This window comes from Peromyscus maniculatus, chromosome 1 (assembly GCF_049852395.1).
Source record: "Peromyscus maniculatus bairdii isolate BWxNUB_F1_BW_parent chromosome 1, HU_Pman_BW_mat_3.1, whole genome shotgun sequence".
NCBI classification, from domain to species: Eukaryota; Metazoa; Chordata; class Mammalia; order Rodentia; family Cricetidae; genus Peromyscus; species Peromyscus maniculatus.
In genome coordinates, this window is record NC_134852.1 from 160,649,569 (window position 1) to 160,661,821 (window position 12,253).

Genomic DNA, 12,253 nt, shown 5'->3' on the forward strand with positions numbered 1-12,253 from the left:
TCTGCTTTTATGTGAGTCCCAGTGTAGCTCTATAATGTAATTTGAGATTGAGTATTGGAATACTCCCAGCATTGTTCTTACTGTTGGGATTCCTTTCAGTATTTACAGCCACTTGTGGATCCATATGAATTCTTTTATAGTTATTTTTATATAACCATGTGAAATATAACACTAGAATTTTGATAGGTATTATATTTATTCTGTAAATTAGTTTTAGTAGTATAGCTATTTCCACAATGTTAATTCTGTTAACTCCGGAAATGTGGAATGTCTTCCAATCATCTAGCTTATTTTATTTCCTTCATACCTTTAATTTTCATTGTAGAGGTCTTTCACCTCTTTGGTTAGATATATTCCTAAATCCTTTTTTGGGGAATTATTTTGAATGGGATATATTTCCTAGTTTCTTTCACTGAGAGTAGACTGATGGTATAAATAAAGGCTACTGACTTTTTATAATGATTTCTATTCTGCAACATCACTCTAAGTATTTAGTAGGTCAAATAGTTTTCTGGTAGAGTCTTTTAAGATCCTTTGTTAGGGTCTGTCAGAGTCTAGCTCTGACCTGTCTAAAGGTTCTTGGGGGAAGAAGAGGAGAATGAGGAAGTATTAGATAGAAAGATAAGAGATGATAAGAAAGACAGAGACCCAGGATAGCTTCGTGAAGGCCCAGGGTCAATACCCAGTCACTTAGAGATTCATTCTAAGGGATTTTTATATAATGCCAAGGAGCAAGGCAAAAGACCTCCCCCTTTCAAGATCAAACCACAACTTACAGCCAAGTGCAGACCCTTCAGAACTCCTGGAAACCATGCCAGTGGCCAAATCATTTCATTATGCAGCCCTACTAGGTAAAGCAAGCTCAGATTCTCTGACCTTGAGTAAGGTCTTACTAGGCAGCCTGTGTGGGCATCCACAATTTATTAAGTAAAGAATCATGTCATATGCAAATAGGGACAATTTGACTTATTCCTTTACTGATGTTATTACCTGTTTTATGTGTTTCTCTTGTCCTAATTGTTATACCTAAATCTTCATGCACTATATAAAATAAGAGAGAACCATATGTGCATACTCGCATCATTCTTGATTTTAGAAGTATTGCTCTCAGTTTTGCTCCATGTAATTATTGTATCCAGCCCTTATTATTTTGAGGTATGTTCCATATATTCTAAAGTTTCCAGAACTTTTATCATTGAAGCATACTAAAATTGTCGAGTGCCTTTCCAGCATCAACTGAAGTAACTATGTGATTTCTGTCCTTCAGTTGGTTTATATGGTGTATTATGTTTTTGACTTACATATTTTGAACCAACCTTGCCTTCCTGGGATGAAATCCACTTGGTCACAATATACATTCTTCCAATACATGTATTTTTGAATTCTGTTTGCAAGTATTTTGTTGACAGGTGGGTGTGGGGGGTGGTTTGGGAGGGGGAAGTCTTGGTAGTAGGAAGAAGGAAAACAGGGGAATCTGTGGTTGATATGTAAAATGAATAGAAAATCTCTTAATATAAAAGAAGGAAAGATTTAAAAAGATTTTTTATATGTTAATCAAAGAAATTGGTCCCAGTTTTCTTATTTTTCCTTTCTTTTGTGGTGTTTTTACATGGTTGTGGTACTAGGATATTACTAGATTTATTAAATGGATTTGGCAGTATTCCTTCATTTTATATCTTATGGAACAAATTGAGAAAGATGAGTCTGGTCTTCCTTGAAATTTTAATGGAATTCAATCAATCCATCAGGTCCTAGGCTTTACTTTGAGGGAAGACTTTTCATAACAGCTACAATCTCATTGCCTGTGATGTATCTGTTTAAGTTTTCATGTCTCAGGGGCTTAATTTTGGTAGCTGATATTCATTTAGAAGTTCCTTTACCTCTTATGGATTGTCCAATTTTTCAGATAATATGTTTTTGCAATCAGTTGTAATGATGTTCTGTATTTCACTGGAATCAGTTGCAATGACACCCTTCTGAGCTCTGATCTTACTAAATTTCATCATCTCCCCTTTTGTTTTTATCAGATTAGCCAGGGGTTTGTCAATCTTATTAACTTTTTGAAAGAAAAACTCTTTGCTTGTTTGGCTTTGTAAATTGTTCTTTTAATCTCAATTGCATTAATTTATTCCTTACTCTTTATTATGTCTTGCCATCTGGTGTGTTTAGAATTGGCTGCTTGTTGTTTTGAAGAGCCATGAGGTACATCATTGAGTTGTTTAGTTGATATGTCTAAGATTTTCATATAAAAGTTTGTTTCTGTAAACTTTCCTCTTGGGATTGCCTTGGCAGCGTCCCAGATGTTCTGATAGGATGTGATATCATTTTCACTTGTCTCTAGGAACTTTTTAATTTCCTCTCTGATTTCTGGCATGACCAACTGTTCAGACAAAAACTTGTTGTTTTCTCAGGGACTATGGAGGTCCTGCCCTTCTATAGTCCCCTCCCAGTGTCCAGGAACAATCTACAACTAGCAGGTAATTAATCTTTGATGATAAGGAATGAATCTATGTATGTAAAACTCCTTATCCTTTATTATTCTGTGTCAGTTCTCTCTCTACACAGCTTCTATTCTGCTCTCCTGCCTAGCTCCTTTCTTGCCCGATTTCTTTTTATATTTATCTGCTGTCTCCTCTAAATTCTATCTTAATTCTCTCATATTAGTTCTGCACATCTAAATTCATCCATCTAGTTCCTTTCCATCTTAGCTCCTCTCCCATCCTTTTTCATCTTGTTCTTCCCCATCTGGCTCTTCCTCATTTTCCATCTTTTTCCTCTAGTACTCTCTTCTAGCCCTTCAATCTAGTTCTTCCCATCTAGTTCTTCCATTCACTTCTCCATATCATCCTCATGTTTCCCCCCCAAAAAAATCCTCCTCTAAAAAAGTCTCCTTATACCTCTCCATGCCCTCATCTCTGAATTATTTAGTTATAAACCCAAGCAATAGCAATCCTCTGGCAGCAAAGTCACCAGACTTGAATTCTTGCATGGTCATAAAGGCAGATAAGAGTTTTCCCCTAGGCAGTGACCATCAGGCTTTTTTTGCAACCCAAAAGGGGAGTGATAAAGGAGGAGGTCAACTGAGAGCTAATGATTGGTTAGTATATTGAAAAAAGGGAATTTATGTGCTCAAACTACATTCCTAGAAGTGGTTAGGTAAAAATGTTAGGAGTCTATAATGTTAGAAAGGCTTCATAAGAAAGGAGAGTCTCAGCTAAAATTGTACAAGAAATAAAGCTGTCCGCCTGACCTAGGAAACAGGCATCATTTCCACAAGGATGTTACCTTAGTTCAGGAGATCCTTTGGCATTAGATGCTTTATAGGTATTTTAGATAAATACACTGTTAGGAGTTCTTGGAAGCACACATAGCATTACCAGAAAATCATTGAAGGAACAAGGTACTATATACACAAAAGCTAAAACATCAGCAAGACCTCTTAAGCCATGGCCTTATCTTGGGTAATGTCCTTAAACTTTCCAAACGGTAGCTTTGGTCATAGTAGCTGAATTCCATTACATTTTCCTGGAGCCTGCAGCATTATTTAGTGTCCAAGTTTTTTGTGGTTTCTGTAGTTTCTCTTATGGTTGATTTCGGCTTTTATTGTATTATGGTCTGATAGGAGAAAAGGAACTGACTCAATTTTTCCCTTCTTAGATTTCGCTTGTATCCTATGACATGACCAGTTTTGGAGAAAGTTCCATTTACTGCTAAAAAAAAATGCATATGTCCTACATGTTGCATGGAATATTCTCTCTATATATGTTAAGTTCATCCATAGTATACATTAGCTCTAAAGTCTCTATTTATACTTTGGAAGACCTAACTAAATTTGAGAATAGAGTATTAAAATCACTCACTATTATTATAACATCAGAACCTATAGATATTTTATGTCTTTTTAATGTTCATTTTATGGAATTGGAGGCTCCGATATTTGGAGTATAAAAGTTTATAATTGTATATTATTTTGATTAATTGTTTGTCTTATTAGTACATAGTGTCCATTTCTATCTCTTCTAAGCAGCTGTGATGTGAAGTTTGTCTTGCATGATAGCTACACCTGCTGGTTTACAATTGATAGGCAGTTTGTTTTCCATTGTTTCACAGGGAGTTTTTCAGTATTTGCCGGATGAGATGTTTTGTCTATAATATAAAATTGGTTCTTGCTTTTTTAATTCTCTGAATTGGTCTGTATCTTTTTAGTGGTAAGCTCAAGCTAAGTACAATTAAGTTTATTATAGAAATGGTTGATATTTCCTAACAATTTGTTAGGTGAGAGTGGATTTCTGCATTATTGATTGACCAGAACCTGAAGGAATAAGGGTCCCAGATGGACAGGTGTCAAGAGGGGAGGACAATGGGTGAGAGTATAATGAGGACAGAAAGCTGGGTCAGGAGGTCTGCATTAGGTGATGACTCATGACAGCAAGTTGAATGAAAAGGTACAGCCTCCAAAATACTGTTTGCAGGGGGAAAAGGGACAGAGTCATCAGAAAGCTGACATATGATGGGATAAAGTGAACAAGAACCTGTACCTAGTTTTCCTGCCTTGCCCACAGTCAGGACAAATCTTTGTCACCCACCAGTCCCACAGCTGTTCAGACCCAACAAAGTAAACGCAGAGACTTATATTGCTTACAAACTGTATGGCTGTGGCAGGATTCTTGCTAATTGTTGTTATAGCTTAAATTAATCCATTTCCATAAATCTATACTTAGCCATGTGGCTCGTGGCTTACCGGCATCTTCACATGCTGCTTGTCCTGGCGGCAGCTGGCAGTGACTCCTTCTGCCTTCCTGTTCTTTCCTTTCTCCTCTCTGTTAGTCCCACCTATACTTCCTGCCCAGCCACTGGCCAACCAGTGTTTTATTTATTGACCAATCAGAGCAACACATTTGCAATACAGAACATCCCACAACAAGAACCTTATAAAGCAATGTTTTGAAAAGAGATCACAAGGTATGTCACAGACCAATTTCAAAGAAGCCTTGGGACTATAAGACCCAGCTCCAGAGACTCTACCAAGTTTGTCCCTAGACAAGGACACAGAATTAGCATTCCCTTTGTTCTTTCATCAAGGCAGTTAAGAAAGGCTTGGACAGGCCTGGCTGCCAACAGTGGATATTTATTTTCTTCCACCAATATTGATTTTTAGGGTTTGTTGGGTTGCCATGTTGGACATGGTTGCTTCTTTCCAAAATGAACTTTATTCATATGTGCTTTTTATTAAGTGTATGCATACATGCATTCAATTGAAGAAAGCTGCCTCTCATCTTCCTCCCTGCAAATCATTACCTAAGAAATTTCTGCATTGATCACCTGGTTGTCAAGAATCACTTTATTTTGTATTTGTCTTGAAATGTCCTCATTTCTCCATTAGTTTTAAAAGATAAATTTACTGGCTATGGCGTTTTGTGCTCACATTTGTTTATATTCAAAGCTTGGATATTTCATTTGATACTCTTCTGACTTGTATGGTTGCTGGCTAAAAGTCTGGGATAATTGTGCACTGGGGCCTTTGTGTGTGAGTGGAGGCCTTTTTCTTGCAGATTTCAGGATTCCTTCTTTACTTCTATTTTGACATCCTGATAACAATATATCATGGAGTACTTCTTCTCTTATTTTGTCTGTTTGGAGTTCTATACATGTCTTGAATTTGGATGTCTACCTTCTGTACTTTGGGGAGTTTTCTGTTATAATTCACTTAAAGGTTTGTCTATTCCATTTCATTTTCTTTTTCTTCTTCTATACCATGAATTCTTGGGCTTGGCCTCTTGGACATGTCCCAGATCCTATTGGGATATGCTGTTCTAGTGCTTCTTCTAGGAGTAATGTCTACATGGCATTAAGCTATGAGGACTGATGAAACATGATGATATTGAATGAGTTGATAAAGTTGTCATGGTTGTTTAACAGAGGGTGGGCTAGATACTAAGCACCAGAGTGACCAGCTGGAACCAAATCTTGGCCTTTTAGATTCTATGAACCTGCTGGAGGCAAGATAGCAAACTTAAGAAGTGAAATCTGTCTGCTATCAGAGGGATGTGGTTGGCACCACAGGCCAAAGTAAACTATAGGACTACAAAAATATAGACTCCTGGTCCTGGAGTGACCTTTGACAGTGGAAACGTCAGAACTCTGCACCAATAATGACCTCAGAGATGACTAAAAGCAAAACTCCAGTTTCTCAAGGGATGCTGGGAACACTGGAGACAAAGCTCTGCAGTGAACTCTGAGAACACTGCGCTAGAGACCAGGTTGCAGGTTCTTCTGTGACCCTGCAATAATGGGAAGCCTGAGTGCCCTGTGCTCTCTGGTCCTGTTGTAGCTGGAGGTCTCATCACCTAGTGATCTATTATTTCTCAGAAACTTAAGGTTGTATACCCAGAGCTCAGTCTTCCTGAGAAACTGGAAACCTGGACACCTGGTCCTCTCTGGTCCTAAAGAAACACCTAATCTCTTCTCCTTTAGTGATTTTTTTCTGCTTCCTTCCTGTTGACATTCCTAGTTTCACACCTTATACCCATATCACACATACACACACACACACACACACACACACACACACACACACACACACACACACACACAACTTCCATAAAGCTAAAATGTAATCTGCATGTAAGAGAAAACATGTGGTATTTATCTTTCTGAGCATGTTATAAATGACTTTATACTTTGACCTTGACAAAATTACTATCAAATAAAACAGAAATTCCCAAAGTAAGTAACAAAAATCTTAAGTTAAATTATTCTGCACATTGAATCATGGTTAATGTAATCACATATACATTAAGTTCCAGTTTACTAGATTTTTTCTGAATTATGTTTTATTTTCCAAGGGCAAGAGCATTAGGAGTCACTGGTACTACTGGTAATGTGGGGGCAGCCGTGGCTCCTGCTTTAATGACCCTCACGATGTACTCTGCCTCTTTACCCTGGATCATCTATGGAGTCATCTCCATCCTTGCTGGCTTTGTTCCTCTTCTCCTTCCTGAGACCAAGAATAAGCCTCTGCCTGACTCTATCCAAGATGTGGAAAATGAGTGAGTAACACCTCTACCTCCCACTTAAGGGGACTTGTATGTCAATGGTCTATCATGTAAAAAGCAAAATAGCATTCAGACCATCTCTCTTCCAATGATCAGACATTTGGGCTTTTTCCCATGTGGTCCTTGAGTTTGGCATAGGAGTCTATCCTGTATTGTAGCATAAGGTAGATATAAATGGGGTTGGATTTCTCCAGACACAAAGACCAGCTCTACTAGGATGTACTAGGAGATTTATTGATAAATAGGCAAATTGATGTCTTCTGCCCACTATGCCCTTATGTAAAACACATAAAGCATATGTGTTAATGTGCTGCATGTGTAATGTGTGTGTGTGTGTGTGTGTATATGTATATATATATATATATATATATATATATATATATGTATGTATGACAGAGAAGGGCATTAGATGCTCAACTCATACTTTTCCCATTCTGAGGATTCCATCAATGAACCAGGAGCTGGGAGGGAGACCAAAGAGTACCACAATACTGCAATTAGAAGCATTTGTGTCCATGCCCAGCTTTTTACACAAGTTCCTAGGATTTGAACTCAGGACCTGCTTCTTTTGCACAAAATACTCAATGCACTGAGCTTACCCATTAAACCATGAAACAGATGTTCTTGCCTAAATTTCACATTTATGCACAAATACAAATGGCATTTCATCCTTAAGAATCAGAATCATCTGTCAGCCCAGTGAGTGCTGGCAAGCTGTTTGAAACTGACAGTTTTTGGAGGCTTAGGGGTCTGCCATGATCACTCAGTAACTTAGAGGAAATAGAACCTGACACAGGTGACAGTGAGTTTTTGCTGTGAGATTCAGAACATCTTGGTTTCATTAAGTATGAAAAGTTCACAACAGAAAGAATAACAAGGTCAATAATGAGATTAAACAAAAAGAATGAGCAGGGTTTTTAAATGATGGTGTATTTCCTGTGCTATTTTCCCTTCAAACCTCCTTGGAGAATGCTATGGCCACCAAGGTAATAAGTATCAAAGCTGACTCTTAGAGGTTACTAGGGAGGAGCTGGTTTTTATTTCCCCAGGTTTACTTAAAGCCTTTGGTAGGAATCTTACTTTACAAAAGATGATGGGTGAAGGATGAGATTGTTCTTATGAATTCAGGATAACTTTATTCTCTGTGTCCTTTCAGGTTCGTTTACATGTTGATGGTATTTGTTGTGTGTGTTCTAGGTGGAAAGGTTCAAGGCATACAAATGAGGAAGGTGCCATCATCAAAGTGACACCATTTTAAGGAACTCTGAGAACTGGCATCTGGTCAAATATCAGGATAAAGAAAAAAGTCACTCAGAATGTGCTGTCCCAGGAGCATTCCTAGCTATTAGCAAATTTTTCAATAAATGCTGATGCAAATATGGATTGTATTTTATACCATTTTACTAAATTATTATACATGAAACACCTATAATTATTCACAGTAAGAAATGTGGAGATGATATACAAGTGCCTTCCCTCGTCCTACTAATTGGGACAGCAGATGCCACTACAATGAACAAATGTGTGATGGAGACGTGAGAAAGACAGAGTATGTGGTAGAGATGGGAGAGAAAGAGAAGTACAGCAGTTCATGTGCTGTGGATTGAGGTTGAGATTCAAAGGCTGTGAGGAACAGACAGATATGAGGAGCCGTTACTGCCTCTAGAAGTCATGTTGATGTCCTGGAGCCCTGTTAATGGGACCACACTGATTGTGTGGCCTGTGCTGCTACCTGAGGCCATGGGGATGTCTGGGGCAGGGCTGTCAACAAAGGCCATGTCCAGGTCCGTGGCCCTGTCACAGCTGGAGTCTGTGTGGATGTCCATGGCCCATGTTGCCACTGAGAACCACTCAGATATCTGTGGTCTGGACTTTTGCTTAATGCCATTCACATGTCTGGGAGCCCTACAGTCACCAGGGGCCAAATTAATATGAGTGTTCTCTGCTGCATCCTGTGGTCATGCTGATGTTCTGGTACAGGCTACTGCTGAGGGACATGTCTGGGTCCAAGGACTTACTGTAGCCTGAGTCTGTGTTGATGTCCATGGCCTGAGTTACCACCAAAGTCATACAGTACTCCATGGTCTGTGCTGCGACCTGAAGCCATGGTTACATCCAGGAAAAGCTGCTACCGAGCGCCATGTTTGGGTCTGTGGCCCTACAATGCTGGGGTCTATGTTGATACCTGAGGCGTGGGTTGCCATCAGGGATCATTTGGATGACTGTCTGGTCTCTCATGAGGATGTCTGGCCCTGGGGTCAACTGAGGCCCATGGGTCCATGATCCTACTTTAGCCAGAGTCTGTGTAGATGTCCATGGCATGTGATACCACCAAAAGCTGAGTGGACATACACCAGTCCATGCTTGGATATCACTATATAAATAAAACACTGATGGCCAGTGACCAGGCAGGAAGTATAGGCGTGACAAAGAGAGAGGAGAATTGGGGAAACAGGAAGGAGGGAGAGTCATTGCAGCCACCGCCAGGACAAGCAGCATGTAAAGATGCCGGTAAGCCACCAACCATGTGGCAAGGTATAGATTTATAGAACTGGGTTAATTTAAGATATAATAACAGTTAGCAAGAAGCCTGCCACAGCCATACAGTTTATGAGTAATATAAGAGTCTGAGTGATTATTTTATAAGTGGATTGTGGGACTGCGGGGCTTAGTGGAACCTGGAGAGAAGCTCTCCAGCAACAAATGGCGCCCAATGGCTCAAGTTTCCACCTTAAACATGATAATATTTAATAACCAATTCTAAACAGAGCCAAAAACAGGTTCCTGCTTCTTGTCTCATACAGGCAGCTAGATGCCTCAAAACGCAGGTTTGAACACTGGCAGGTTCCTGGCGTGTGCGTTTTACCCCCAGTATGGTGGGAATGAGGCATCTGCCAGTGGCACATCATGCTGTTTGGTAGATTTAGTCTTTACTAGTATTTTTTTTAAAAAATGAGTTTTCTAGGCTACACGCTGCTTTGATAAAAGCGTAGACCTACTATTTCTGAGACTTGTTGACTCCCAGAGCTGGAGAAAACGTACCACCACCATGTTGAAAACCTGAAGGTGGTGGAGCCAGCAGCCACAGCGCTGTTTCAGACTTAGAAGGCTATAGTCAATAATACTGATTCAGATAAAATAGTTTATAATACACGTAAAAATGTACGTAGGCTTAAAAGACAAAAAAATATATATACCATTATATAAACAAATAGTATCTAAAAATAAATTGTTTAAAAAAAACAGTAAAAGTAATAAGCCACGTAAAAATGGCTATCACACAGAAAATCTGGATTATGTTGTCTTTGATATTCGTAAATAAAGAAAAACATTTGATTGTAAAAGCTGTTCAGTTATGCCAAAATGTAAATTTTAGAGTTACCTTGACTTCAAAATTTGGATATAAGGATATGTTACTTTGGAAAAGAGGTTCTGCTTTTGTTTTCACAAAAAGCCAGAGGCTATGGATTTGTTCCATATTAAGATACATCAGGTTTGCCCAGCCAAGACCCCCTGAAAGATCTCCGATGACACCATGGCCCAGATGATCCAACATCCAGAACGGTTTCAAGGCAACTGGCTCCCACAATACAGCCTCAAGGACCACCCCATAGGCCTAAAATTTTCTTTGCATCCCCATAAGATACAGTCCCCCCCTCCAGCAGGAAGTAGTAAGAGATGCTACGCCCAAATTCCCAAATATACCAAGCTGGCTTTAGAGGTGGAATTGCCTCACTCCCCCTCTAAACCCAGACAAATTGCTTTAAAAAAATGGTTAAAAGATTCTTGTGTCCCAAATCAGAAGAGCCCTTTGGTGTGGGACAGAGAAAAACCAATATTTTTATTTAAAACAGGTTGATTATAAATGTGATCTCTTTCTAAAAAAGAAAAGGGGATATGATATAGATATATAGGAGGATATAGAGATGATAAGATAAAAGGGTAGATTAATCAACCTACCATTTAAAGAACAACTTGTTTAAAATGTTTTACATTGGTATAGATTTTAGTTTATGTTTAAAATGTTTTACATTGGTATAAATTTTAGTTTATTGATACAAACTAGAAGTTAATTTTGTTAAACTGTATATATATATATATATATATATATATATATATATATATATTCTTGTTTGAGGTATTATGTTTATGTAACTCATTTAAAATTGTAATGGATAATTAAAAATAGATTAATAATTAGTCATCTATGATAATCATATTTGTAGCCATGTTAGTTAAGTCTTCTAGGTATACATAGATATATTTCAGATAGATAGGTAATCTTCAAACACTTCATAGACCTAGAGAATATGGCATTAAATAACTTAGAATTCTGTTGACGTGAGAAACAATTGCTCCTGGCTTCACCAATTTGATCCGGAGGGAATGATGGGCTTCTAAGACATTTCCATTTGGAAGTTTGTCTTCTTGGCACAAAATGGCCTACTGGGCAAAGAACTGCCCCTGCCTTGACGGCTAACAGTACGAATGCAATGCTGTCCTTTCTGGACAAGCGGGACACAAGGAAAGCGACCATTGTACTCTGCCAAGACAGGGTAAGGTGGTCTTTCAGAATTCCTGCTTCTAAAAATGGTCTGTCAGATACTCTAGGCCTGTAGCCAATTTGAATGCACCAACAATGCTGAGAAACATTAGGTGACTGTCCAGGCAGCCAGCTGTCTTGGTCTACTTTTGCAAGATTCCTGAAAGTTGTTTGCATCCATCTACCATTTCTCAGGTCTTTGATGTGGTTAAAAACTAGATAGTTATAATTTCCTCAGTTATGATAAAAGATAAGTTAGATATAAAACCTTAAACTCACAAATATAAGATAGATAGGATATCTTCTTTAATATTGTAACTTTAATTCTTGCTCGATAATTGTTTTGTTATATGTAATTTTACCATGTTAAAGTTAAAACCCTTTTTAAAAAAAAAGAAGAAAAGGGGAAGTGCTGTGAATATCACTCTATATAAATAAAACATTGATGGCCAGTGACCAGGCAGGAAGTATAGGTGTGACAAAGAGAGAGGAGAATTGGGGAAACAGGAAGAAGGAGGGAGAGACACTGCAGCCACCGTCAGGACAAGCAGCATGTAAAGACGCCAGAAAGCCACCAACCATGTGGCAAGGTATAGATTTATAGAAATGAGTTAATTTAAGATATAAAAACAGTTAGCAAGAAGCCTGCCATGGC

The 12,253-nt window shown here is 38.5% G+C and overlaps 1 protein-coding gene across 11 annotated transcripts in view; it reads left to right on the forward strand.

The window, feature by feature from the left end:
- Positions 1 to 12,253, forward strand: part of LOC102915364 (solute carrier family 22 member 19-like) — a 334,849-nt gene that overhangs the window by 105,180 nt on the left and 217,416 nt on the right. For 8 of the 11 annotated variants that reach the window (XM_076558766.1, XM_076558757.1, XM_076558751.1 and 5 more), the window contains one exon: positions 6,846 to 7,049. In XM_076558766.1, coding sequence (XP_076414881.1) covers positions 6,846 to 7,049 — 204 coding nt within the window. Of the gene's footprint in view, positions 1 to 4,275; positions 4,421 to 6,845; positions 7,050 to 8,211; positions 8,449 to 12,253 lie in introns of those variants that run through there. The other 3 variants (XM_076558781.1, XM_015991516.3, XM_076558793.1) reach the window with 3 other exon arrangements.